This window comes from Trachypithecus francoisi, unplaced genomic scaffold (genome assembly GCF_009764315.1).
Source record: "Trachypithecus francoisi isolate TF-2019V2 unplaced genomic scaffold, Tfra_2.0 Lachesis_group3, whole genome shotgun sequence".
Taxonomy (NCBI): Eukaryota; Metazoa; Chordata; class Mammalia; order Primates; family Cercopithecidae; genus Trachypithecus; species Trachypithecus francoisi.
In genome coordinates, this window is record NW_022681468.1 from 130,877,761 (window position 1) to 130,901,813 (window position 24,053).

The 24,053-nt window shown below is 41.1% G+C and overlaps 1 protein-coding gene across 1 annotated transcript in view; it reads left to right on the forward strand.

The window, feature by feature from the left end:
• The first annotated feature begins 20,118 nt into the window (after window positions 1–20,118).
• Window positions 20,119–24,053, forward strand: part of SLTM (SAFB like transcription modulator) — a 74,396-nt gene continuing 70,461 nt past the window's right edge. Inside the window, exon 1 of the mRNA XM_033189955.1 lies at window positions 20,119–20,146. Within this exon, the coding sequence (XP_033045846.1) occupies window positions 20,134–20,146 (13 nt within the window). The 5' untranslated portion in view covers window positions 20,119–20,133. The remainder of the gene's footprint in view (window positions 20,147–24,053) is intronic.

The following is a 24,053-nucleotide window of genomic DNA, read 5'->3' on the forward strand; positions in this document are numbered from 1 at the left end:
GGCCAGGCTGGTTTCGAACTCCCGGTCTCAAGGGATCCACCCGCCTTGGCCTCCCAAAGTGCTAGGGTTACAGGCATGAGCCACTGCACCTGGCCAAAAACAATGAACAAACCTTTAAAGCAGGAAGAGGATAAATAAAATGACATACAGAAGAAAAATATAGGACAGCCCGAAACTCATTAGAAATAATTTAAGGGCAGGCACAGTGGTTCATGCCTATAATCCCAGCACTCCGGAAGGCTGAGGCGGACAGATTGCTTGAGTTCAGGAGTTTGAGACTAGCCTGAGCAACATGGCAAAACCCCATCTCTACAAAAAATTAGAAATTAGCCAAGCATGGTGGCTCATGCCTGTAGTCCCAGCTCTTTGGGAAGCTGAGGTAGGAAGATCACCTGAACACGGGAGGTCAAGGCTGCAGTGAGCTGCACTCCAGCCTAGGTGACAGGTGAGACTGTATCTCAAAACGAAAAAGAAAAAAAGAAGGAGAAGAAGAAAGAAAAGAAACAATTTAAGCCAAGTAATAGTGGGGTGACAAAGTACTAAAAGAAAAAAGTCTGTCAACCAATAATTCTATACCTGGCAGAAATATCTCTCAAAAATGAAGGAAAAATTAAAAAAAAATTCTGACATGTGAAAGATGAGATAAGTCATTCCCTGTAAAGTGAATGTATTGGAAATGTTCAAGTAATCTTTCAGGGAGAAGGAAAAAGGTGCTAGAAGGAAATCTGAGTGTACATAAACAGATAAATAACATCATATGTGGTAAATAGGATGATAAATGTAAAAGATTGTTTTAATTTTTTTCTCTTTAAGAGATAATTTACTGGCTAAAGTAATAGTAGTAACAACCTATTGTGTAATTAATTACATATTCAAGTTAAATGTATGACAAAAATGGGAGAGAAAAAGTGGAAGTATGCTGTTATATAATTGTTAAACTGTATATGCAATGTTTCAACATTATTTGATGGTAGACTAAGTTAAATATTTGTACTGTAACTGCTACATCAATCAGTAAAAACACAAAAATAAGAATAGCTACTAAGCCAATAAAGAAGAGAAAATAGAATCATTTAAAATTTCTCAATTAATCCACAAAAAGGTCAGGAAAATAGGGAAAAAAAGAACAAAAGACAGGTGCCCCAACTAGACGACAACATGGGATAAACAAAAAACAAAATGATTCAAACTCAATCATATAATACATCCAGTTTAAATGTTTATAGTCTACATACTCTAATTAAAAGGCAGAAATTATCACAATGGATAAAAAACAAGACTCAACCATATACTGTCTACGAAAAACCTACTCTAAATTTAAAGATACAGATAAGAGTAAAGGCAAGGGCTGGGCACAGTGGCTCACACCTGTGATCCCAACACTTTGGGATGCCAAGGTAGGACAATCACTTGAGTTCACAAGTTCAGGACAAGCCTGGGCAACGCAGTGAAACCCCATCTCTACAAAGAATACAAAAATTAGCCTGGTGTGGTGGTGTGCACCTGTTATCCCAGCTACACAGGAGGCTGAGGTGGGAGGATGGCTTGAGCCGAGGAGGCTGATAAAAAAATGATAAAAGTAAAGGAATGGAAGAATATATACTATGCTAATACTAAAGAAAAAAAGTTGAAATGGCTATATGAGATAAAGGACATTTCAGAGAAATGAATGTTACTATATAAAAAGAAGTTCATTTCATGATAAAGGGCTTAAACTCATCAATAGATAACAATCCTAAATGTATATGCACTAATAAGATACTTGAAGTATGCTACTAAAAAAGATAGAATTTAAATGAGAAATGCACACATAATTAGTGTGAGAGGTTTTATTATTATTATTACTATTTTCGAGACAGAGTCTCTCTCTGTCGCCCAGGCTGGAGTGCAGTGGTGCGATCTCGGCTCACTGCAACCTCTGCCTCCCAGGTTCAAGCGATTCTCTTGCTTCAGCCTCCTCACTAGCTGGGACTACAGGTGCCAGCCACCAAACCTGGCTAATTTTTGTATTTTTAGTAGAGATGGTGTTTCACCATATTGGCCAGACTGGTCTCGAACTCCTGACCTAAAGAGATCCACCTGCCTCGGACTCCCAAAATATTGGGATTACAGGCGTGAGCCACCATGCCCGGCTGTGTTAGATATTTTAACACTTGGCTATTAACAACTGATAGGAAAAATAATTTTTTTATTTTATTTTATTTTTTGAGATGGAGTCTCACTCTGTCACCCAGGCTGGAGGGCAGTGGCGTGATCTCAGCTCACGGCAACCTCAGCCTCCCAGGTTCAAGCAGTTCTCCTGCCTCAGCCTCAGCCTAAAACTACAAAAATTAGCCGGGCATGGTGGCAGGCACCTGTAATCCCAGCTACTCCGGAGGCTGAGACAGGAGAATTGTTTGACCCCGGAAGGCAGAGGTTGCTGCAGTGAGCCGAGATTGCACCACTGTACTCCAGCCTGGGCAACAAGAGCGAAACTCCGTCTCAAAATAAATAAATAATAAATAAATAAATAAATAAATAAATAAATAAATAACTGGAGTGCAGTGGCTTGATCTGAGCTCACTACAACCTCTGCCTTCCGAGTTCAAGTGATTCTCCTGCCTCAGCCTCCCGAGTAGCTGGGATTACAAGTGTGCGCCACCATGCCCAGCTAGTTTTTGAATTTTAGTACAAACAGGGTTTGACTGTGTTGGCCAGGCTGGTCTCGAACTCCTGATCTCAAGTGACCTGCCTGCCTAGGCCTCCCAAAGTGCTGGGATTACAGGAGTAAGCCACTGGGCCCAGCCTAAAAATATTTTAAATGAATAAAAATAAAACCACAATTATTAAAAATTTGTGGGATACCATTAAGATAGTGTTTTCAGGGAAACTTATAGCATAAAATATTTATATTAGAAAAGGAGAGAGCTTTAAAATCAATGACCTGTTTCCATCTTAAGAAATCAGAAGCCGGGCGCGGTGGCTCAAGCCTGTAATCCCAGCACTTTGGGAGGCCGAGACGGGTGGATCACGAGGTCAGGAGATCGAGACCATCCTGGTTAACACGGTGAAACCCCGTCTCTACTAAAAATACAAACAATTAGCCGGGCGAGGTGGCGGGCGCCTGTAGTCCCAGCTACTCGGGAGGCTGAGACAGGAGAATGGCGGGAACCCGGGAGGCGGAGCTTGCAGTGAGCTGAGATCCGGCCACAGCACTCCAGCCTGGGCGACAGAGCAAGACTCTGTCTAAAAAAAAAAAAAGAAAAAGAAATCAGAAGACCAAATTAAACTAAAAGCAAGCAGAGGAAGAAAATAATAAAAAATAAGGCAGGTGGTCACCAACTGAGGGGCAGGGGGATTCCCACTGGTTCCTGGGCAACTGCTCAGCATCTAAACCTGATGCCTCTATGGCCGTTCTGTCTCCTGTATCAACAAGAACGTGCTCAAGAAGTTTGCCAAAAACCCAAATCCCGTCCAAGATACTACATTTGATTTCATCGTCATGAGACATTGTCTTGTCATGTCTCATTGTAGACTCCTCTTGATGGTGGTAGTTTCTCAGACGTTCCTTATTTTTGATGACCGTGACAGTTTGAAAAGTAGCAGTCAGCAATAATGTTTTGGTCTGAAGCTCTTTCTCTATGATCTCACTTTACTTACAAACCATCTAAGTTGGAAGTCCTGATGAAGAATACCTCAAAGAAAATTAAGGAGTATGCTTAAGGACCCTGGATGGCCTTCTCTGTAAAGCATTCACAGGTTGCAGTGTACCTCTGATGTGAAGCAAGATATCTATAATCTGAATATGTAGTTTCCAAGGTATCTCTGACTTTAGACCTCTCAGCCTTCTGTGTATATTAGAAGACAACTCTTTGCTGAGCAGAATGAGCACAGAAGCCATCTTACAGAAGAGCACTGTACAAATGAAGCAGCTTTTGATGTCTTAACAGACCTTGAGTAACGTGGTACCAATAGTTTGTTCAAGACAAACAAAATACAGCTCTAGCTGGGATTGATCAGTTACTGACAATGGTTGACTGTGGACTATCAGATGAATAAGACTTTATACAAAATGATTTCAGGGAACTTGTGACTCTGATCAGTGCACTGTCATCTGATGCCATGGAATCTGCTGTGCACTCAGGTCTATGTGGAATCAATCACGGGGTGCTCAACAAGCAAATCATGGGATACAAAAGGAAGATAAAGGATTTAGAAATATGAGCCCAGTGTGGCCAAAACAAGAGCAAGAACAATTGGCTGAGTTGACAAAGCAAATGAAAAAGAGAAAGAAGAAAGCAAAGCCCCTTGTGGATGATGACAATTCTCCCAAGAATTACCCTAAGATGTAGAACGAGTGATGATGCCCTGGATAATGAGTACATTCTTTGAGAAGCGCACATTGAAATATGAGTATGGATTACCAGAGAAGAGGAACTGGAGACAGGGAAAGAAGGTGATAGAAAGGAAAAACATTAACTTGTCACTTGTTATTAGGTTAACTTTTCTCTTATAGAGAAAATAAGTTTGTGAGGCATCAACCCTGCTGATAGATAAGCTTATTTTGAGGGGTTACACTGATACAGACCAATAGCAGCTAAGTCTGTACTATGTTTATGTTTATGTCCTCTATAGGACACTTATATCATATGAACTCTGCTTTTGGAAACAAATGTAAAATTTGAATGTTTCAGATAGAAAAAAACAAGTAGCAATCAATGGAACAGAAAACAAGGACAGGCCATGTGATGGCTTATGCCTGGAATCACAGCATATTGGAAGGCTAAGATGGGAGAATCGCTCGAGGACAGGAGTTTAAGACCAGCCTGAGCAACATCGTGAGAACCCATCTCTACAAAAATAAATAAATAAATACTTTTTTGAGATGGGGTCTGGCTTGGTCATCCAGGCTAGAGTGCAGTGGCACAATCTTGGCTCACTGTAACCTGTGCCTCCCCTGGCTCAAGTGATCAGTGATCCTCCCACCTCAGCTCCACGAGTAGCTAGGACCATAGGTGCATGCCACCATGACTGGCTAATTTTGTATTTTTGGTAGATACATGGTTTCCCCATGTTGCGCAGGCTGGTCTCAAACTCCTGAGCTCAAGTGATCTGCCTGCCTCAGCCTCCCAAAGTGCTGGGATTGCAGGCATGAGCCACTGTGCCCAGCCTTTTTTTTTTTAACCTTTATGCTCTGTTGAACTTTATGACGTGTCTTAAGGTTCATCTAGGTCAATCATCCTATTTTCCGCTAGAGAAAAGTAAGCCCCAGAAAGGTCTAGTAACTTATTCAATATCCACAGCAAGTTAGTAGGCAATAATAACCAAGCATGTCTTTTCATTAAAGAGGTACTATCTCCTTGAACTGACCATTAAATGAAATAGGCTTTATTCCCATTAGAAATGAGAAAACTATATCTGAGAAAGGTTAAATTACTTGTCAAGGTCAATATTAAGTGTTAAAGTGAGGTGTAAACAAAGAAAAAAGTTTGACATTAAAAATATATTCTCTCATTTTGGGCCACATGTCTTTTTCTTCTTTTCATTAAAAAATAAAAAGATAAAAATATTTTCAAGGTGGACGCAGTGACTCATGCCTTTAATCCCAGCACTTTGGGAGGCTGAGACAGGTGGACTGCTTGAGTCCAGGAGTAAAACCAGCCTCGGCAACATGGCAAAACCTCGTCTCTACAAAAAATACAAACATTAGCAGGGCATGGTGGCGTGTGCCTCTACTCCCAGCTACAAGGGAGGCTGAAGTGGGAGGATCACCTGAACTCAGGGAGGTCGAGGCTGCAGTGAGCCGTGATAGCACCACTGAACTTCAGCCTGGGTGATAAAGCGAGACTCTGTCTCAAAAAAAAAAATATATATATATATATATACACACACACACACACACACATACACACACACACACACACGCATATATGTATATATCTTTGCCCAGTGCTTTGTTTTATCTTCTGTTTTGTTCTTCCTTTTTTTCTTTGTTCTTTTAGAGATAGGGTCTCACTCTGTTGCCTAGGCTGGAGTGCAGTGGCACCATCAGCTTCAATCTCCTGGGCCCAAGTGATCCTCCTACTTCAGCCTCCCAAGAAGTGGGGTCTACAGGCATGCACCACCACACTTGGCTAATTTTAGATATTTTTACAGTATTTATTTGTTTGTTTGTTTGTTTGTTTGTTTATTAGAGATGCAGTCTCGCTCTGTCACCCAGGTTGGACTGCAGTGGTGTGATCTCGGCTCACTGCAAGCTCTGCCTCCTGGAATCAAGCAATTCTCCTGCCTCAGCCTCCCAGGTAGATGGGACTACAGGCCTGCGCCAACACACCCTGCTAATTTTTGTATTTTTAATAAAGACAGGGTTTTACCATGTTGGGCCAGTTTGTCTCGAACTCCTGACCTTAAATGATCCACCCACCTTGGCCCCCTAAAGTGCCAGGATTACAGGCAAGAGCCACCACGCCTGGCCCTGGCTAATTTTTTCAAAGTTTTTTTGGTAGAGGATGGGAGTCTCACTATGTTGCCCAGACTTGTCTTGAACTCCTAAGCTCATACAATCCTTCTGCCCTAGCCTCCTAAAGTGCTGGAATTACAGGCATGAGCCACCCCACCTGGCCCTTTGCCCAGTGCTTCAAGAGGCCAAGGCAAGAAGATTGAGTTTGAGACAAGCCAGTCCAACATAGAGAGACCCCCATCTCTATAAAATAACAAATAAAAGAATCTTTTCATCTTTGTAGTAAGAATATTTTTCACAGATTCACTTTTGGATTGTGCAACAAAAACCCAACTTTTAAAAATGAAATATTGAGTTGGGTGCAGTGGCTCATGCCTGTAATCCCAGCACTTTGGGAAGCTGAGGTGGGCAGATCACTTGAGGTCAGGAGTTCATGGTCAGTCAGTTCAACATGGTAAAACCTTGTCTCTACAAAAAAAAAAAAAAAAAATTAGCCGAGCTTGGTGGGGCAAGCCTATAATCTCAGCTATTTGGGAGGCAATAGAATCACTTGAACCCAGGAGGCAGAGGTTGCAGTGAGCTGAGATCACGCCACTGTATTCCAACCTGGGTGATGGAGCGAGACTCTGTCTCAAAAAAAAAATAAAAATTAAATAAAAATTAAAAATAAATAAAAATAGATTGGCCAGGCAGCGTGGTGACTCACACCTGTAATACCAGCACTTTGGGAGGCCCAGGTGGGTGGATCACCTGAGGTCAGGAGTTTGAGACCAGCCTGATCAACATGGAGAAACCCTGTCTCTACTAAAAATACAAAAATTAGCTGGACATGGTGGTGCACACCTGTAATCCCAGCTATTCAGGAGGCTGAGACAGGAGAATTGCTTGAACCCAGGATGCGGAGGTGGCAGTGACCCGAGATCACACCACTGTACTCCAGGCTGGGTGACAGAGTGAGACTCCATCTCAAAAATAAATAAATAAATAAATAAATAAATAAGAGAAAATGAGCTTAGGGATGCAATCTAAAGATCTGAATTTATGCTTGTATTTTCAAATGTGACATATCAATTCCTTGCCAGAAGTGCCACTTTATTTTATTTTTAATTTTCTTTTTATTTTTGAGACAGGGCCTCACTCTGTCACCCAGGCTGGAGCACTGCGGCACGATCTTGGCTCACTGCAACTCCCGCCTCCCAGGCTCAAGTGATCCTCCCACGCGTGCCTCCCTGTAGCTGGGACTACAGGCGCACGCCAACACACCTGGCTAATTTTTTGTATTTTGGTGGAGACGGGATTTTCCCATGTTGCCCAGGCTGGTCTCAAACTCCTGAGCTCAGATGACCCATCACCTTGGCCTCCCAAAATGCTGGGATTACAGGCCTTAGCCACCATGCCCGGCCCACAAGTACCATTTTAAATGAATCACCTTTTATTATATTTACTTACTTATGCAAACATGCCCAGCCCTATTCTCTAACAGTATTTGTGATAGCTTACATGAACACATGTAATCGTTAGGGTAGAAACCTCAATGGATTAAGACCCTAACGGCAAAACAAGAAAAAAAGGATGGCAAAATTCGGACAGAGGTAACTATCAATACGATGCAAAAATGCATACCATAGAATCCTGGACCATTTCTAGGCATGAGTCACAAATTTAGCTTTAGATTCCTTTCAACCAGAGCCAACAGTGAAATGCAATCAATTAAAAAATTCATAGTGTTAATAAGGGAATATGTCTTAGAAGAAGCATAACTTTTCCTTACATCAAGACCTTAAAAAAAAAATCATTATAGAGATACTGTGTGACTGTAAACAACATTCTGAACATCCCTAGAATAATTATTACAGTTTCATGAAGGGAAGAAAGCTGAGGAGACATACTACAGTGAGATCCTTTTACAGTCCCTTAAGAAAGGAGATAAGCCCAATATAAGAGAGAGGCTGATAGGCCTGACACGGTGGCTCACACTTGTAATCCCAGCACTTTGGAAGGCCAAGGCAGGCGTATCACGAGGTCAGGAGTTCAAAACCACCCTGACCAATACAGTGAAATCCCGTCTCTACTAAAAATACAAAAATTAGTTGGGTGTAGTGGCAGGCACCTGTAATCCCAACTACTCACGAGGCTGAGGCAGGAGAATCGCTTGAAGCTAGGAGGCAGAGGTTGCGGTGAGCCAAGATTGTGCCATTGTACTCCAGGCTGGACAACAAGAGCAAAATTCCATCTCAAAAAAAAAAAAAAAAAAAAAAGACGCAGGCTGGTAAAGAAGACAAAGTATGAGTCTGGTAATAAACTCCCATAATCTCTTCATATGAAAACTTTCTAGAAGATTGAGGGCCATTTACTTTCTTACCAAGTCAGGACAGGAGTTTTGCAAGAAGGGCTCTTCTGCAGGTATAATTTCCTACATACTATCCTCTCCTGTCCTGCTGGTACAGCTTGTCCCAACTCCAAAGGGTAGGTAAGACACAGACCATGGATTTTAGCACACTCTACTCCTGGTCATACAGAGACCAGTTTTTGTATGACATATATAAGCACTGCTATTCCAACAGTACCATCTACATGGGGAAACTTGTAATATGTGGGCAAGATTTCAACAGGTTTTTCCCAAGTAGCCTAGGATAAGGTTTTTAAGGGAATTAGCCTTAAGAGGTGGGAGATACATTAAACTGAGTGATAAGTTCAAGAGGGTTCACTTCGTTCTCTTTCCACTTTTGAATATACTTGAAATTTTCCAAAATAAAAAAACGAGAGCTGGGCATGGTGGCATGTACCTATAATCCCAGGTATTTGGGAGGCTGAAGCAAGAGGATTGCTTGAGCCCAGGAGTTTTTGTTTTTGTTTTTGTTTTTCCCTCTGAGACAAGGTCTCACTCTGTCACCCCGGCTGCAGTACAGTGGAATGATCACGGCTTACTGCAGCCTCCACCTTTCAGAGCCCAGGAGTTTGAGACCAGCCTAAGCAACTTAGACAGAACCCATCTCAAAAACAAACAAAAACCCCCAAACAAACAAACAAACAAAAAAAAAGTATAATCATGTTGAAGATCCTCATGGATAAATGAAGTAATGTGTATCACAAATAAACAATTATAAAAAGCAGACAAAAATAAAACAAGAGTAGATGGATAAAAAGTGTGCCAATTAGAAATTTCAGAAATTAAAAAGTAGCAGTAAAAATTTAATGGAAACTCAAAAGCAACCCAATTAAAAATAGGCAAAATATTTAAATAGGCATTTTACCAAAAAAGATGGATGAATGGCTGGAAATGGTACATGGAAAGGTGCTCGACATCATTGGTCATTAAGGAAATGCAAATTAAAGCCGCAGTAAGACATCATTTCACATCTACTAGTATGGCTATAATAAAGAAAATAACAATTGTTGGAAAGGATGTCAAGAAATAAACCCTCAAACTTTGCTGAGGAGTATGCAAAATGGTACAGCTACTATGGAAAACTGGCAATGTCTTTAAAAATAAACATAGGCCATGTGCGGTGGCTCATGCCTGTAATCTCAGCACTTCGGGAGGCCCAGGTGGTTGAATCACTCGATGTCAGGAGTTCAAGACCAGCCTGGCCAATATGGTGAAACCCCATCCCTACTAAAAATACAAATATTAGCTGGGTATGGTGGTGCATGCCTGTAGTCCCAGCTATTCGGGGGGCTGAGGTGGGAGAATTGCTTGAACCTGGGAGGCAGAGGTTGCAGTGAGCCGAGATCGTGCCACTGCACTCCAACCTGGGTGACAGAGTGAGACTGTGTCTCAGACAATAAAAAATAAATAAATAAACTTAAATTTACAGTCGTACCAAGAAATTCCACTTCGAGATATCTATCCAAGAAAATACAAACATATGTTCACACAAAGACTGGTACATGTTAATAGCAGCAGTATTCATCATTGCCAAAAAGTGGAAACAATCCGAATGTCCATCAACTAGTGAAGGACTAAACACAGTGTGGTACATCTATATAATGGAATACTTTCAGCAGTATCAGGGAACAAAAAACGAATACAGGCTACAAAATGAATGAACCTCAAAGAAATCAAGTGCATAACACATATTGTATAATTCTGTTTATATGAAATGTCCGGAAAAGGCAAATATATAGAAACGGAAAGTATATTGGTGGTGCCTTGGGCTAGAGGTAGGGACAAAGGTGGACTGCAAATGGGCATGAGGGATCATTTTATTATGAAAGAAATCTTCTAAAACTTGATTGTGATAATGCTTGTACAACTTCATAAATAGATCAAAAATCATTGAATCGTACATTTTAAACTGTATGTAAAATGGTAAAGATGGCAAATTAGATATGTATGTTTTATCTCAATAAAAGAATAGAAATAAAATTAAATGGTATGTAAATTTCACCTCAGTGAAACTTTTCATTTACTTATTTTTTCTTTTCTTTTTCCTTTTTTCATTTTTTTTTTTGTTTTTTGTTTTTTTTTGAGACAGAGTCTTGCTCTGTTGCCCAGGCTGGAGTGCAGTGACATGATCTTGGTTCACTGCACCCCCTGCCTCCCAGGTTCAAGCGATTCTCCTGCCTCAGCCTCCCTAGTAGCTGGGATTACAGTTGCATGCCACTACACCCGGCTCATTTTTGTATATTTAGTAGAGATGCGGTTTTGCCATGTTGGCCAGGCTGGTCTTGAACTTCTGACCTCAAGTGATCCATCTGCCTCAGCCTCCCAAAGTGCTGGGATTACAGGCGTGAGCCATTGCACCCCACCCATTTATTTATGTTTTCAAGACAGGGTCTCACTCTGTCCCCCAGGCTAGGCTCCAGTGATGTGAACTCCTGGGCTCAAGCCATCCTCTTGCCTCAGCCTCCCAAGTGGATAGGTCTACAGGTGCCTATCACCACACTCAGCTAATTAAAAACATTTTTATAGAGACTAGTCTCAAACTCCTGGCCTCAAGCGATCCTCCTGCTTCAGCCTCCTAGAGTGCTAGGATTACAGGTGTGAGCCACCGTTCCCAATCTCAACGAAGCTATTTTTTTAAAATAACAATAATAATAATAATTGGGTAAACTTAAGAGAGGACAACTCTGAGTAATTAGTGAACTTGGAAGATAATACTGAAGAATACATTCAAAACACATCACAAAAAGAGATAAAAATATGAGACAGGATGGAAAAAACATACAATTAATCTGAGTTCCAGAAGAAGAGACTATAAAGGAATTATAGAAAAATAGCATTAAGGTCGTGTGCAGTGGCTCACTCCTGTAATCCCAATACTTTGGGAGGCTGAGGCAGGCAGATCACCTGAGGTCAGGAGTTTGAGACCAGCCTGGCCAACGTGGTGAAACCCTGTCTCTATTAAAAATACAAAAATTGCCGGGCGCGGTGGCTCAAGCCTGTAATCCCAGCACTTTGGGAGGCCGAGACGGGTGGATCACGAGGTCAGGAGATCGAGACTATCCTGGCTAACACGGTGAAACCCCGTCTCTACTAAAAAATACAAAAAACTAGCAGGGCGAGGTGGCAGGCGCCTGTAGTCCCAGCTACTCCGGAGGCTGAGGCAGGAGAATAGCGTAAACCCGGGAGGCGGAGCTTGCAGTGAGCTGAGGTCCGGCAACTGCACTCCAGCCTGGGTGACAGAGGGAGACTCCGTCTCAAAAAAAAAAAAAAAAAAAAAAAAAAAAATTAGCTGGGCATGGTGGCAGGTGCCTATAATCCCAGCTACTCAGGAGGCTGAGGCAGAAGAATCGCTTGAACCCGGGAGGCGGAAGTTGCAATGAGATCATGCCATCGCACTCTAGCCTGGGAGACAGAGCAAGACTCTGTCTCGAAAAATAGCACTGAAAGTGATAATATCTGAGTAGATTCAGTAACTAAAGGAACATACGAATCTTCAGATTGAAAGTGCACTTCTGCAGGATAAAGAAAAATCCATACCTTATATCCAAACAAGTAGGCTGGGCATGGAGGCTCACACCTGTTATCCCAGCACTTTGGGAGGCTGAGGCAGGTGGATTGCTTAAGCTCGGTAGTTATAGACCAGCCTGGGCAACACGGCATAACCTCACTTCTACAAATACTACAAAAATAGCCATGTATGGTGGTGTGCGCCTGTAGTCCCAGCTACTCAGGAGACTGAGATGGGAGGATAGCTTGAGCCCAAGTTGGTCAAGGCTACTGTGAGCTGAGATTGGGCTACTGCACTCCAGCCTGGACAAAAAAAAAAAAAAAAAAAAAAAGTAACACTGAAAAACATCAAAGATAGAGGGAAATTGCTAAAAGCCTCTCTAAGAAATTATCTATTAAAAATCATTAGACTTATAGGAATATTGCTTCAAATTGCTGAAAGTAAATACAGTGTTTTCTCAGTACACACAGCGGATTGGTTCCAAGATTCCCCAACACCCACATGGTGTATACAAAATCCTTACATACTCAAGTCCCACAGTCCACCCTGCAAACCTGCATATAGGAAGTTAGTCCTCCATATAAGTGGGTTTCACATCCCACTAATGTTGTATTTTCATCTGTGTTTGGTTGGAAAAAAATCCCTGTAGTAGCGGACCCATGCAATTCAAACCGATGTTGTTCAAGGGTCAACTGTAATTGTCAACCTAAAAATCTACGTGCAGGTAAACTATCGTTCAAGAGTGAGGATGGGCCAGGCACAGTGGCTCATGCCTGTAATCCCAGCACTTTGGGAGGCCGAGGTGGGTGGATCACTTGAGGCCAGGAGCTTGAGGCCAGCCCGGCCAATATGGTGAAACCCTGTCTCTACTAAAAATACAAAAATTAGCTGGGTGTGGTGGCACACACCTGTAATCCCAGCTACTCAGGAGGTTGAGGCAGGAGACTGAGGAGAATCACTCGAACCTGGGAGATGGAGATTGCAGTGAACCGAGATAGCACCACTACACTCCAGCCCTGGCGACAGAGCGAGATTCTATTTCAAAAAAAGAAAAAAGAGAGGATGAAGCAGCATATAAAGAATGGGAGAGAGTATTCTTTTCTGAGCCTCACTGAAGGAACTACCAAAGGATGTGAGTTAGCAAGAGAAATGAACTTTAAAGGAGTGGGATGTAAGGCATGACAGAACATAGAACTTGACAAAAATATGTTGTTAAATTTAATTAAATGTGAACTCTAAAAATAATTTTTAGAAGAAACTAAAACTAAAACTGAACGGAAACCCTGAACAAAAATAAGAAAATAGGGATAGGGAGTATTCAGTGGATAATTACAATATGCAAGCAAAGGTTCAGTAGAAAGGTAGAAGATACTGAAAAGCTTTAGCCTTTGGAAGTTTTTATATTTAAGTAGTGTGGTAGCCAGCCTCCTATGATGGCTCCCAATATCCTCACCTCCTGGTATTGTCATTGAATTGTGGCTTCCTAGTGTGCCTGATAAAATATAGCAGAAGTGAGAGGGCTTTGACTCCTGAGGCTACTTCATCAAAGATGTGGCAATTTCCACCTTGGTCTCTCTCTCTCTCAAAGCATTGGCTCTATGGCAATGATTCTCAATTGGGGATGATTTTGTCCCCCATGTTCATCCCAGGGACCATTTGGAGATGTCTAGGGAGACATTTTTGATTGTCGCAACTGGGAGCGCTACTGCCATCTAGTGGGTAGAGGTCAAAGATGCTGTTAAACATCCTAAATAGAACAGCACCTCTGGCCCCCAACAGCAGCGAATTATGAAGTACAAAATGTCAATAGTACTGAGGTAGAGAAACCTTCCTCTAGGGAGGACCAGATGCCATATCATGAGGACTATCCAACAGCTGTATCGAGAGATTCACTCCGTAAGGAACCAAGGTCTCTTGCCTCAACAACTTGCCAGCTACATGGGTCCTTGAGAGTGTCCTCCAGGCTCAGTGAAGCCTCAAATGACTGTAGGCCCCCTGACATCTTGACAAGTCATGAGAGATCCCAAGCCAGAACCCAATTAAGCCCCTCCTGAACTTATTACCCACAGAAACTGTGTGAGATAAAAAATGTTGATTGCTTTTTTCTTGTTTGATTGTTTGTTTGAGACGGAGTCTCGCTCTGTGGCCCAGGCTGGAGTGCAGTGGCACAATCTCAGCTCACTGCAACCTCCGCTTCCCAGGTTCAGGCAATTCTCCTGCCTCAGCCTCCTGAGTAGCTGGGACAACAGGCGCCTGCTACCACGCCCAGCTAATTTTTGTATTTTTAGTAGAGACGGGGTTTTACCATGTTGGTCACACCGGTCTCGAACTCCTGAGCTCAAGTGATATGCCCACTTCGGCCTCCCAAAATACTGGGATTACAGGCATGAGCCGCTATGCCCAGCCAAATGTTTTATTGTTGTTTTAAGCCTCTAAGTATTGGGGTAATTCATTAGACAGCAATAGATAACTAATACAAATAAGTAAAGTTAAAGATTTAAGGATATGATTAAAAGAAGAGAAATACAGTTTATAGTTCCCAAACTAGCAAAAGAAAATCAAAGGGGAACCATACAAAATGTTAATAACCCAACATAAAGCAGAGAAAGAGAAGAAAAACAAAACAAAACAAAACAAAAACATGGTACCAGAATCACAAAATATACACATATAAAGTTAAAGATATTAGAAATCACAATAAATGCAAATGCATTAAACTCACGTACTAAAGAGGAAACACTCAGACAACGGATTAAAAATATCCAACCACATACTTCTTACAGAAGATAATCCTGAAATAACATAGAAAGATTGAAAATAGGCCAGGCCCAGTGGCTCAAACCTGTAAACCCAGCACTTCAGGAGGATGAGGCCAGTGGATCGTTTGAATCCAGGAGTTTGTGACTAGTCTGGGCAACATGGTGAAACTCCGTCTCTACAAAAAATACAAAAATTAACCGGGCATGGTGGCACATGCCTGTAGTCTCAGCTACTGAGGAGGCTGAGATGGGGGGATCACTTGAGGAGGGAGGATGGCTTGACCTCAGGAGGCGAAGGTTGCAGTGAGCCGCGATGGCACCACTTCACTCCAGCCTGGGCAACAGTGAGACCCTATATCAAAAAGAGAAGAAAAATTGAAAATAAAACAGAAGCAATTACAAATTACAGAAAACACATATGAACAGAAAGCTAATAGTAAGTAGTATCAGACAAAATAGAATTTAAGGCAAAAACAGAGATAAAGAGTGGCACTACATAAAGATTAAAGGAACACAACACGTAAGTCATAAGTGTATTTGTATTAGTTATAAAACAGCCTTGAAACATAAAACAATAAAGCAAAAACTGATCTACAGAGAGACATTGACAGAAATCACAATATTAGCAACTATTTGCAGTTGGCGCTTATTGGAGAAAAGATAGAAATATTTATTTATGTATTTATTTTATGTATGTATGTATGTATTTATTTTGAGATAGGGTCTTGCTCTGTCACACAGGCTGGGGTGCACTGACGTGATCACGGCTTACTGCAGCCTTGACCTCTTGGGTTCCAGGGATCCTCCCACCTCTGCCTCCCAAGTAGCTGGGACCACAGGTGGGCACCACCACACCCAGCTAATTTTTTAAATTTTTTGTAGAGATTAGGTCTTGCCATGTTGCCCAGGCTGGTCTCAAACTCCTTGGTTTAAGTGATCCTCCCACCTCAGCCTCCCAAAGTCCTGGGATTATAGATGTGAGTCATGGAGCCTGGCCAATATGTATTTAATAGATAATGCATGTGTATGTTAAAAAATTGAAAAGGTTCAATACTGTTCCCTGAAATGAAAGCCTGTGTTCTGTCCATCTCCCTTAGCCTCTGAGTTCCTCTCTTCAAAGGGCAATACTATTAACACTCTTAACTGTTTCTTGTGTATTCTTCCAGATATGAGTCTATATATTTGCATATATAATCATACATGTTATTTTCCCCTTGCAAACAATAGCAAACTACATACAATATAATCTGGTGTCTAGCTCTATTTAATTTTTCTAAAGTATCTCATAGTCATTTCCATAGCAGGTATGTATCGATCCATCATTCTTACTAATAGGTGCAGGGTATTCCACTGCATGACCATACCATTGATGAATGTTTAGGTGCCCATCACTTTTGCTGTTATAAACAATGCTGCAATGTCAGTTCAAATAATATTTCCCATAGATTTGTTATTATCTACAAGAATGGGATTTCTGGGTCAAAGTGTCTATACCTTATAATTTTGTTATGCATTTTCAAATTGATTTTCATTTATGTCAATTTATACTTCAATTTACAATGCCTGAGAATACATTGACAACATATTCTCAACAACACAGCAAGTTAACAAACTTTTAGCTCCATGCCAACCTAAAGCTTCATATTCTTCAAAATGAACTTGATAACCAGATTGTCACGCCTGAGAAAAAAGATTTACTGGCACAGGAGATGATTAGTAAGCTGTAGTCTTTATGATGTGAGTCTTTCAATCCAGAAACATCTCTATTTATGTCAACTTGTGAGTCTTTCAAAGTGGCTTATAATTTTCCTTACGTGTATATTAAATATGTTTTGTTTGGTTCAAACGTAAGTCATTTATTTATTAATTTATGCTATGGCAAAGGTCTTCTATTATATCTTCTAACTGATTTTTCTTTGTAATATACATGAAGCTATTGGGTTGTGTGTATCAGTTTTAACACATGTTGTTTTATCTATTATCTTATTGTTTGTAGCAGTTGATTCTTTTGGGTATTCCAGATACAGAGTCATATCATATCCAAATAGAAATAGCTTAACCTGTTCTTCTCACAATGCTTCTCCCCCTTTTTCTTATTATCACCTATATACTGTTAAAGACAGAGAAGCTAGTGAGCATTCTGTATTTCTGACTTTAGAAGGAACTCTTTTTATAAGTAAATGCTGTGTTTTGGACTGAAGTATATATGCGTGTGCATGTGTGTGTGTGTGTGTATATATACTCTCCTACACTTATGGAGATCACCATATACTTATTCTCCTTAGTTCTTTCAGGTTTTCTGTTTTGTTTTTTGTTTGTTTGTTTATTTGTTTAGACAGTGTCTTGCTCTGTCACCCAGGCTGGAGTGCAGTGACACAATCATAGCTCACTGCAAGCACAAACTCCTGGGCTGAAGCGATCCTGCCACCTCAGCCTCCTGGGTAGCTAGGACTTGCACCATCGTGCCAGGCTTTTTTTTTTAAAGAGATGGAGTCTCACTGTGTTGCCCAGGCTGGTCTCAAACTGCTGATCTCAAAGTAATCCTCCCACGTCACCTCCCAAAATGTAGGATTACAGACTTGAGCCACTGCACCTGGCTGCTTTTTTGCCTTAGTTCTATTAATAAGATGAATTACACTAATGAATTTGGTAATAATAAAACACCCTTGAATTTCTGGAATAAACTCCTGGTCACAATGTATTGTCTTTGCAAAGTGCTGTTGAATTCTGTTTACAAAGATTTTATTTTAAACTTATATGTCATATTCACAGAAGAGGTTGCTTTGTAGTTTTCTGCCAAGACAAGTTTTTGTCAGGTGGGACTGAAAGTACCAACTCTCTAACCGTGGCTTAGTCTTTCCAGTGACTAGCCTCCATCCTAAAGTTATCTAGCGGTGGCCAGCCATCAGTCAACTTGTTAGCACACAAAAAGTCACTTACCAGTTTGGAGATTTCAAGGATTTTAGGAGTTGTATGCCAGAAAACAGGGAGGAAGACCAAATACTGTATATATTTCACAATATCACAAGCCCAAATGTCCATTAAGAACAAAATGAATAAACAAATGTGGTAAATTCAAACAATGTAATATTATGCTCTAATTAAAAAAACAAATTACTGATATATGCAACAATATGGACAAATTTCATAGATGTTATTATAAACCAAACAGTATCTGAGACAGGTCTCAATCAGTTTAGAAGTTTATTTTGCCAAGGTTAAGGACATTCCCAGAAGACAAGAACACAGAATCATAAAAAGTCCGTGGTCTGTGCCTTTCTCCAAAGAAGAATTTGAGGGCTTCAATATTTAAAGGGGAAAAGTGGGCTGGAGGGAAAAGAGGGAAGGTATGGTAATCCACATGTTGCATGAGAAAAGAAGCAGGTAGGGGAAGAGTCAATTATGTACTGGTCTCATGCTCAGTAAATTGGCACTTTACATAAGATAAGGTGAACATAGAGTAGCTACCAGTGGAGATATTGAACCTTTTATCTGTAACTCTCTGCTTATGAACAAAAGGAAAGGCAGCTTCTTGCATGACTCAGCTTTCAGCTTAATTTTTTCTCCCTTTGGCATAGTGAATTGGGGTTCTGAGTTTTTATTTTCCTTTCACATTATGTTGTATGTTACCGTATTTTTCACAGCAATCAACACTCTGCCACAAATGACAAACATCCAAATTGTAGTGACTTAATATCACACAAGTTTATTTCTCAGTCCTGTGACACTTCCTGTGGTTCAGGAAGACTTCCCCTATGCTGTAGCTATATCATGCAAATCATGAAGCCTCTAAGGTAATAGCAGTAAAGATAAGACAGGAAGGTTGCCCAAGAAGTCTTTTTGGTTTCGTTTTTGTTTTGATTTTGAGACAGGGTCTCACTCTGTCACCCAGACTGGAGTGTAATGGCACAGTCACAGCTCACCGCAGTCTCCACCTCCCAGGCTCAAGCAATCCTCCTGCCTGGGCCTCAAGTAGCTGGGACTATAGTGCCTCTACACCAAGCTAATTTTTTATTTTTGTAGAGACAGGGTCTCATTGTTGCCCAGACTGGTCTCAAAGTCCTGGGGTCAAGCAATTCTCTTGCCTCAGCTTCCCCAAGTGCTGTGATGACAGGTGTGAGCCACTGCACCTAGCCAGCCCAAGAAGTTTTTAAGGGCCAGGGCCTGAAACTGGCTAACATCAGTTCCACCCACATCTCATCAGCCAAACTTCTAGAAAGATGGCAACCTAACTGCCCAGGCACCCAGGAAGAGAAAAGTGAACATAGAGCATTACTTCTGCCATGAGTGTCCACTTAAGGCTATTGATGGAGAATCCATAACAACTAAGGAACTTCTTAAGGATGTGGCAGTTATACAAAATAATTAGAAAAACATGAACAGAAGGAGGGATCCTCCCAAACTCTAACACAGAACAAATTCATATTGTTTACATGCCTACATAGAGTAGAAATGTTCTTGACCTGCATCCTTTTACCTAACGCACTGTAGTAAACTACATTCTCACTATTCTCTTTGTAAAATAGGCTAAAGCCGTGACATACTGAACACTTTCAACTAGTAGGCTATTTTCCAGCATAATCATGTATTTCTGCTGCCAGAAGTTGGGCTGTATCTTGCTTGCTATTAGTCATATGGATTTGCTCCAAAACCTGTTTTTCCAGTTTTACATGTTATACATTACTCTAATTATGTAATTTAATTAAATATTCCTGAAGCCCCAGAAATATGAGTTCTAAAATCAAAGAAAAGACTTTTCTCCTTTGAAAATCCATGGCTGGGTCTGATGCTGTGAAACTTCAAATAGGCTTGTTGAAGCCATATGAACTGTAATCCAAAGTATTAAATTACGGCACCGTAGGGATTTCCTCATATAATAATAGGGTAGACTCGCAAGCAGGGCTGTGGTTGCCTCACTTACCTCACTACGGCTTTAAATGATATAAAAGGCAGCTAGCCTACTGCTCTAGCACTCCTGACCCAGCAGATTTTTCATTTCCAAGGGCATCTCAGACTGTTGGTCTTTGGGTGCACCACCATGAAGAATAAAGGTAGGCTTTGGGGAACCACAATGATTCCCATCTTTGGTCGTGTAAATATTTTGTTCACTGCTTTTGTACAGGTTCAGTCGTGAATAAGGAATCACTTAGGTGATCATTCTCACCGATCTTTGAACCTAGCCTAGACAAGCCCTTCCATCCAGACTAGTTCAATCATACATCAAAAGATTGGTGAACATTATTGTGTTTGAAATTAAAATATTTAAAAATAATGTACCATTACTAAAATGGCAATAGAGTTGTAGCAGAGTTAGACCAAAAAAAAAAAAAAAAAGAAGGCAGCTGATTAAAAATCTTAGCTAAAATGTGTTGACTTAGAGTTGCCTATTCAGATAGCAGTAGTAAGAAAGGACAGTCTTCCCTTCTGGGAATTAGGTAAAATTATCCTGGGAGCATGTAGTCTTCAGGTTCCACATCCCAGTTTGAACCTGTGGCAGTAACTAACTATTCTATAGCCATATTCTCTTCAACCCAGAAATCTCTGCTCCCTCGGGATGACAACTCTATTGTTGTGTGACTTTATAACCATCAAAAGGCTTACAGTAAGTTTGGAGATAATTAATTAAAAATCTTACTATTTAAGGTTTAGATCTTAAATATTTAATGCTTTGTCTAGAAAATGGCCTTGTATGTTTATTATTTAAAATGTTATGCTTACGGTGAAACCCCGTCTCTACTAAAAATACAAAAAATTAGCCAGGTGTGGTGACGGGCACCTGTAGTCCCAGCTACTCAGGAGGCTGAAGCAGAATGGCGTCAACCCAGGAGGCGGAGTTTGCAGTGAGCCGAGATCGTGCCACTGCATTTCAACCTGAGTAACAGAGCAAGATTCCATCTCAAAAAAAAAATAAATAAAATAAAATAAAATGTTATGCTTAAGAAAATATATCAGTGGGTTGCAGTGGCTCATTCCTATAATCCTAGCACTTTGGGGAGCCGAGGCAGGCAGATGACTTGAGCTCAGAAGGTCAAGACCAGCCTGGGCAACATGGTGAAACCCTGTCTCTACAAAAAATACAAAAATTAAACGGGTGTAGTGGCATGTCCCTGTAGTCCCAGCTACTGATGGGGGGTGAGGTGCTGAGGCAGGAGGATTGCTTGAGCCGGGAAGGCGGAAGTTGCAGTGAGCTCTGATCCTGCCACTGTGCTCCATTCAGCTCGGCAACACAGAAAAACTGTCTCAAAAAAAAAAAAAAAAAAAAAAAGAAGGCACCTTTTTTGGAAAGTTTAACTGTAAAAGGAAAGACAGGAATAGGAAAAGAAGTTCAGAATTTCCTTCCCTGCCAGTTCTTTTCTTCTTCTGTCATTTGTTTTTTTGAGACAAGGTCTTGCTATGTTGCCTAGGCTAGTCTCAAATACCTGAGCTCAAGTGATCCTCCTGCCTCAGGAGATGAGATTAAAGGTGCTGAGATTAAAGGTGCTCACCACTGCATCCAGCTCTCTCCTTAGGATAATCCTGAACTTTAAGGTTCCTAACTTTAAACTCAACTCAATTCTTTCCTCACCATGAATCTCTTTCTCTATTTGTATTTTGTATCTCAGGGAATGTTATGATTCCACATCCGTTTGATAACTAAGACCTGTCGATTCTACTTCTGTAGTTCATCCCTTCCCACTCCACCTCTCTTAACACACCAATAGCTTCCTAACTGGTCTCTCTGCCTCCTTTCTTACTTCAATGCACATGGGAAACTGCAGGCTACTTATCCAGTCTCATCCCCCCTCCTCTCCCCTTGCAGCATACCTGCAATGTCTTCACCACCGCATCGTCACGCATGTTTCCTTGTTGTCCCACATTCTTCTGCTCTTTCCTCCATTCCCACTTCTTCCATTCGTCTCATCTCTCAAAACTCAGCTTAGATGTCACCTTCATTAGGAAATGTCCCAAATGTATTTTAGGGCTGATAGATCTTTTCTTTTTTTTTTTAGATCTTTTCTATTTTGATCATTGTACGGCAGTTTAGTATTTAGACTATATTATAAATGTTAGTTTGCTTATTTCTCCACTAGACTGTCCTTCAGGGCCTCTTTTGTATTCATTTCTGTATCCTTATTATTGGACAATACCTAGCATGGAGTGGGCATTCCAATGATACACATTGAGAGCAAATGCTGTGTTCTTAATAAAGCCTTGTTGGAGAATCCCATATAGACTCTTCTTAATACACAGCCCTTTCTTAGCCCAGTACAGCTCTGAGCAATCTCTTTTTCCTTCTTTGCTTCAGTATTTCAGCCTACTTTTTGCTCCTTTGTTTATCTCTTGGAAATCCTCTCCCCCAAAGACAACTTTCAGACTAAGTCACAGATTTCTCAGTTTCCTACTTTCTTGCTTCTTTGTGCTGGTTATCTATTGCTGCATAACAACTTAGGAGTGTAACACAAAAATAAACATTTACTATTATATACAATTTTTCTGAGTCAGGAAGTTAAAAGTAGCTTAAGTGCATGTTTCTGGGCCAGGCATGGTGGCTTACACCTGTAATCCCAGTACTTTGGGAGGCCAAGGCAGGTGTATCACTTGAGTCCAAGAGTTCGAGACCAACATGAGCAACACGGAGAAACCTCAACTCTACACAAAATACAAAAAATTATCTGGGTGTGGTGGCATGCACCTGTAGTCCCAGCTACTTAGGAGGCTGGTGGGAGGGTGGCTTGAGCCTGGGAAGTGGAGGTTGTAGTGACCAAGATTGTATCACTGCACTCAAGCCTGGGCAACACAGCAAGACCCTGTCTCAAAAAAGAAAAAGAACAAGTGGGTGGTCTGGCTCAGGGTCTCTTATAAGGTTACAGTCAAGATATTAGCTGGGGCTGCAGTCATTTAAGGCTTGTTGGGACTGGAGGGTACCATTTCAAGATAACTGACTCAAAGGAATGGTGAATTGGTACAGGTTGTTATCAAAAGACCTCAGTTCCTTGCTGTGTGGACTTCTCCTTAGGATTACTTAAGTATCCTCACAACATGGCAGCTGGATTCTTCAAGAGCAAATGACCCAAGAGAGGGAACGATAGAGGCCACAATCTCTTTTATGACCTAACCTTGAAGTTCAACTCTATCATTTTCTCAACATCCTATTGGTTGCACAGGTCAGCCCTATTCAACATGGGACAGTGCTTTTTGAAGATGTCAATGTTGGGAGAAAGAATGATTGGGGGCCATCTTGAAGGCCATCACACCCCCTTTGAAGATTAGCATACAAGTACTTATTCTTTGATAGGTTTAATGGATACCAGAAGGAAATGAGGGTTAACAATGGTTGAGCACTTATTACATGTTAGACACTTCATATACATTATTTAAGTTTTAAAAATAAAAGTAAAGCAGTATCTGTTAACCTCAGAAGTAGAATTTAAATTCATGATTATATGGCCCCAAAGCCTATGCTTTCAATTTTAACCTTTTTTGTTATGAATATAATATATAGAGAGAAAATGTAGAAAACAAATAGGCCAAGTGCAGTGGCTCAAGCCTGTAATCCCAGCACTTTGAGAGGCCGAAGCGGGTGGATTGCCTGAGGTCAGTTCAAGACCAGCCTGGCCAACATGGTGAAACCTTGTCTCCACTAAAAGTACAAAACTCAGCTGGGCACGGTGGCAGGTGCCTGTAGTCCCAGCTACTCGGGAGGCTGAGGCAGGAGAATTGCTTGAACCCAGGAGGCAGAGGTTGCAGTGAACTGAGATCATGCCACTGCCCTCCAGCCTGGGTGACAGAGTAAGACCTTGTCTCAAAAAAAAAGAAAGAAAGAAAAGAAAACATAAATATTCAGGCTGAGAAATTATTGTAAGGTAAACATCCCTATAACCACCATCTGAGTCAAAAAAAAAGAAAAAAAAATTTCAGGCTGGATACGGTGGCTCATGCCTGTAATTCCAGCACTTTGGGAGGCTCAGGCAGGTGGAT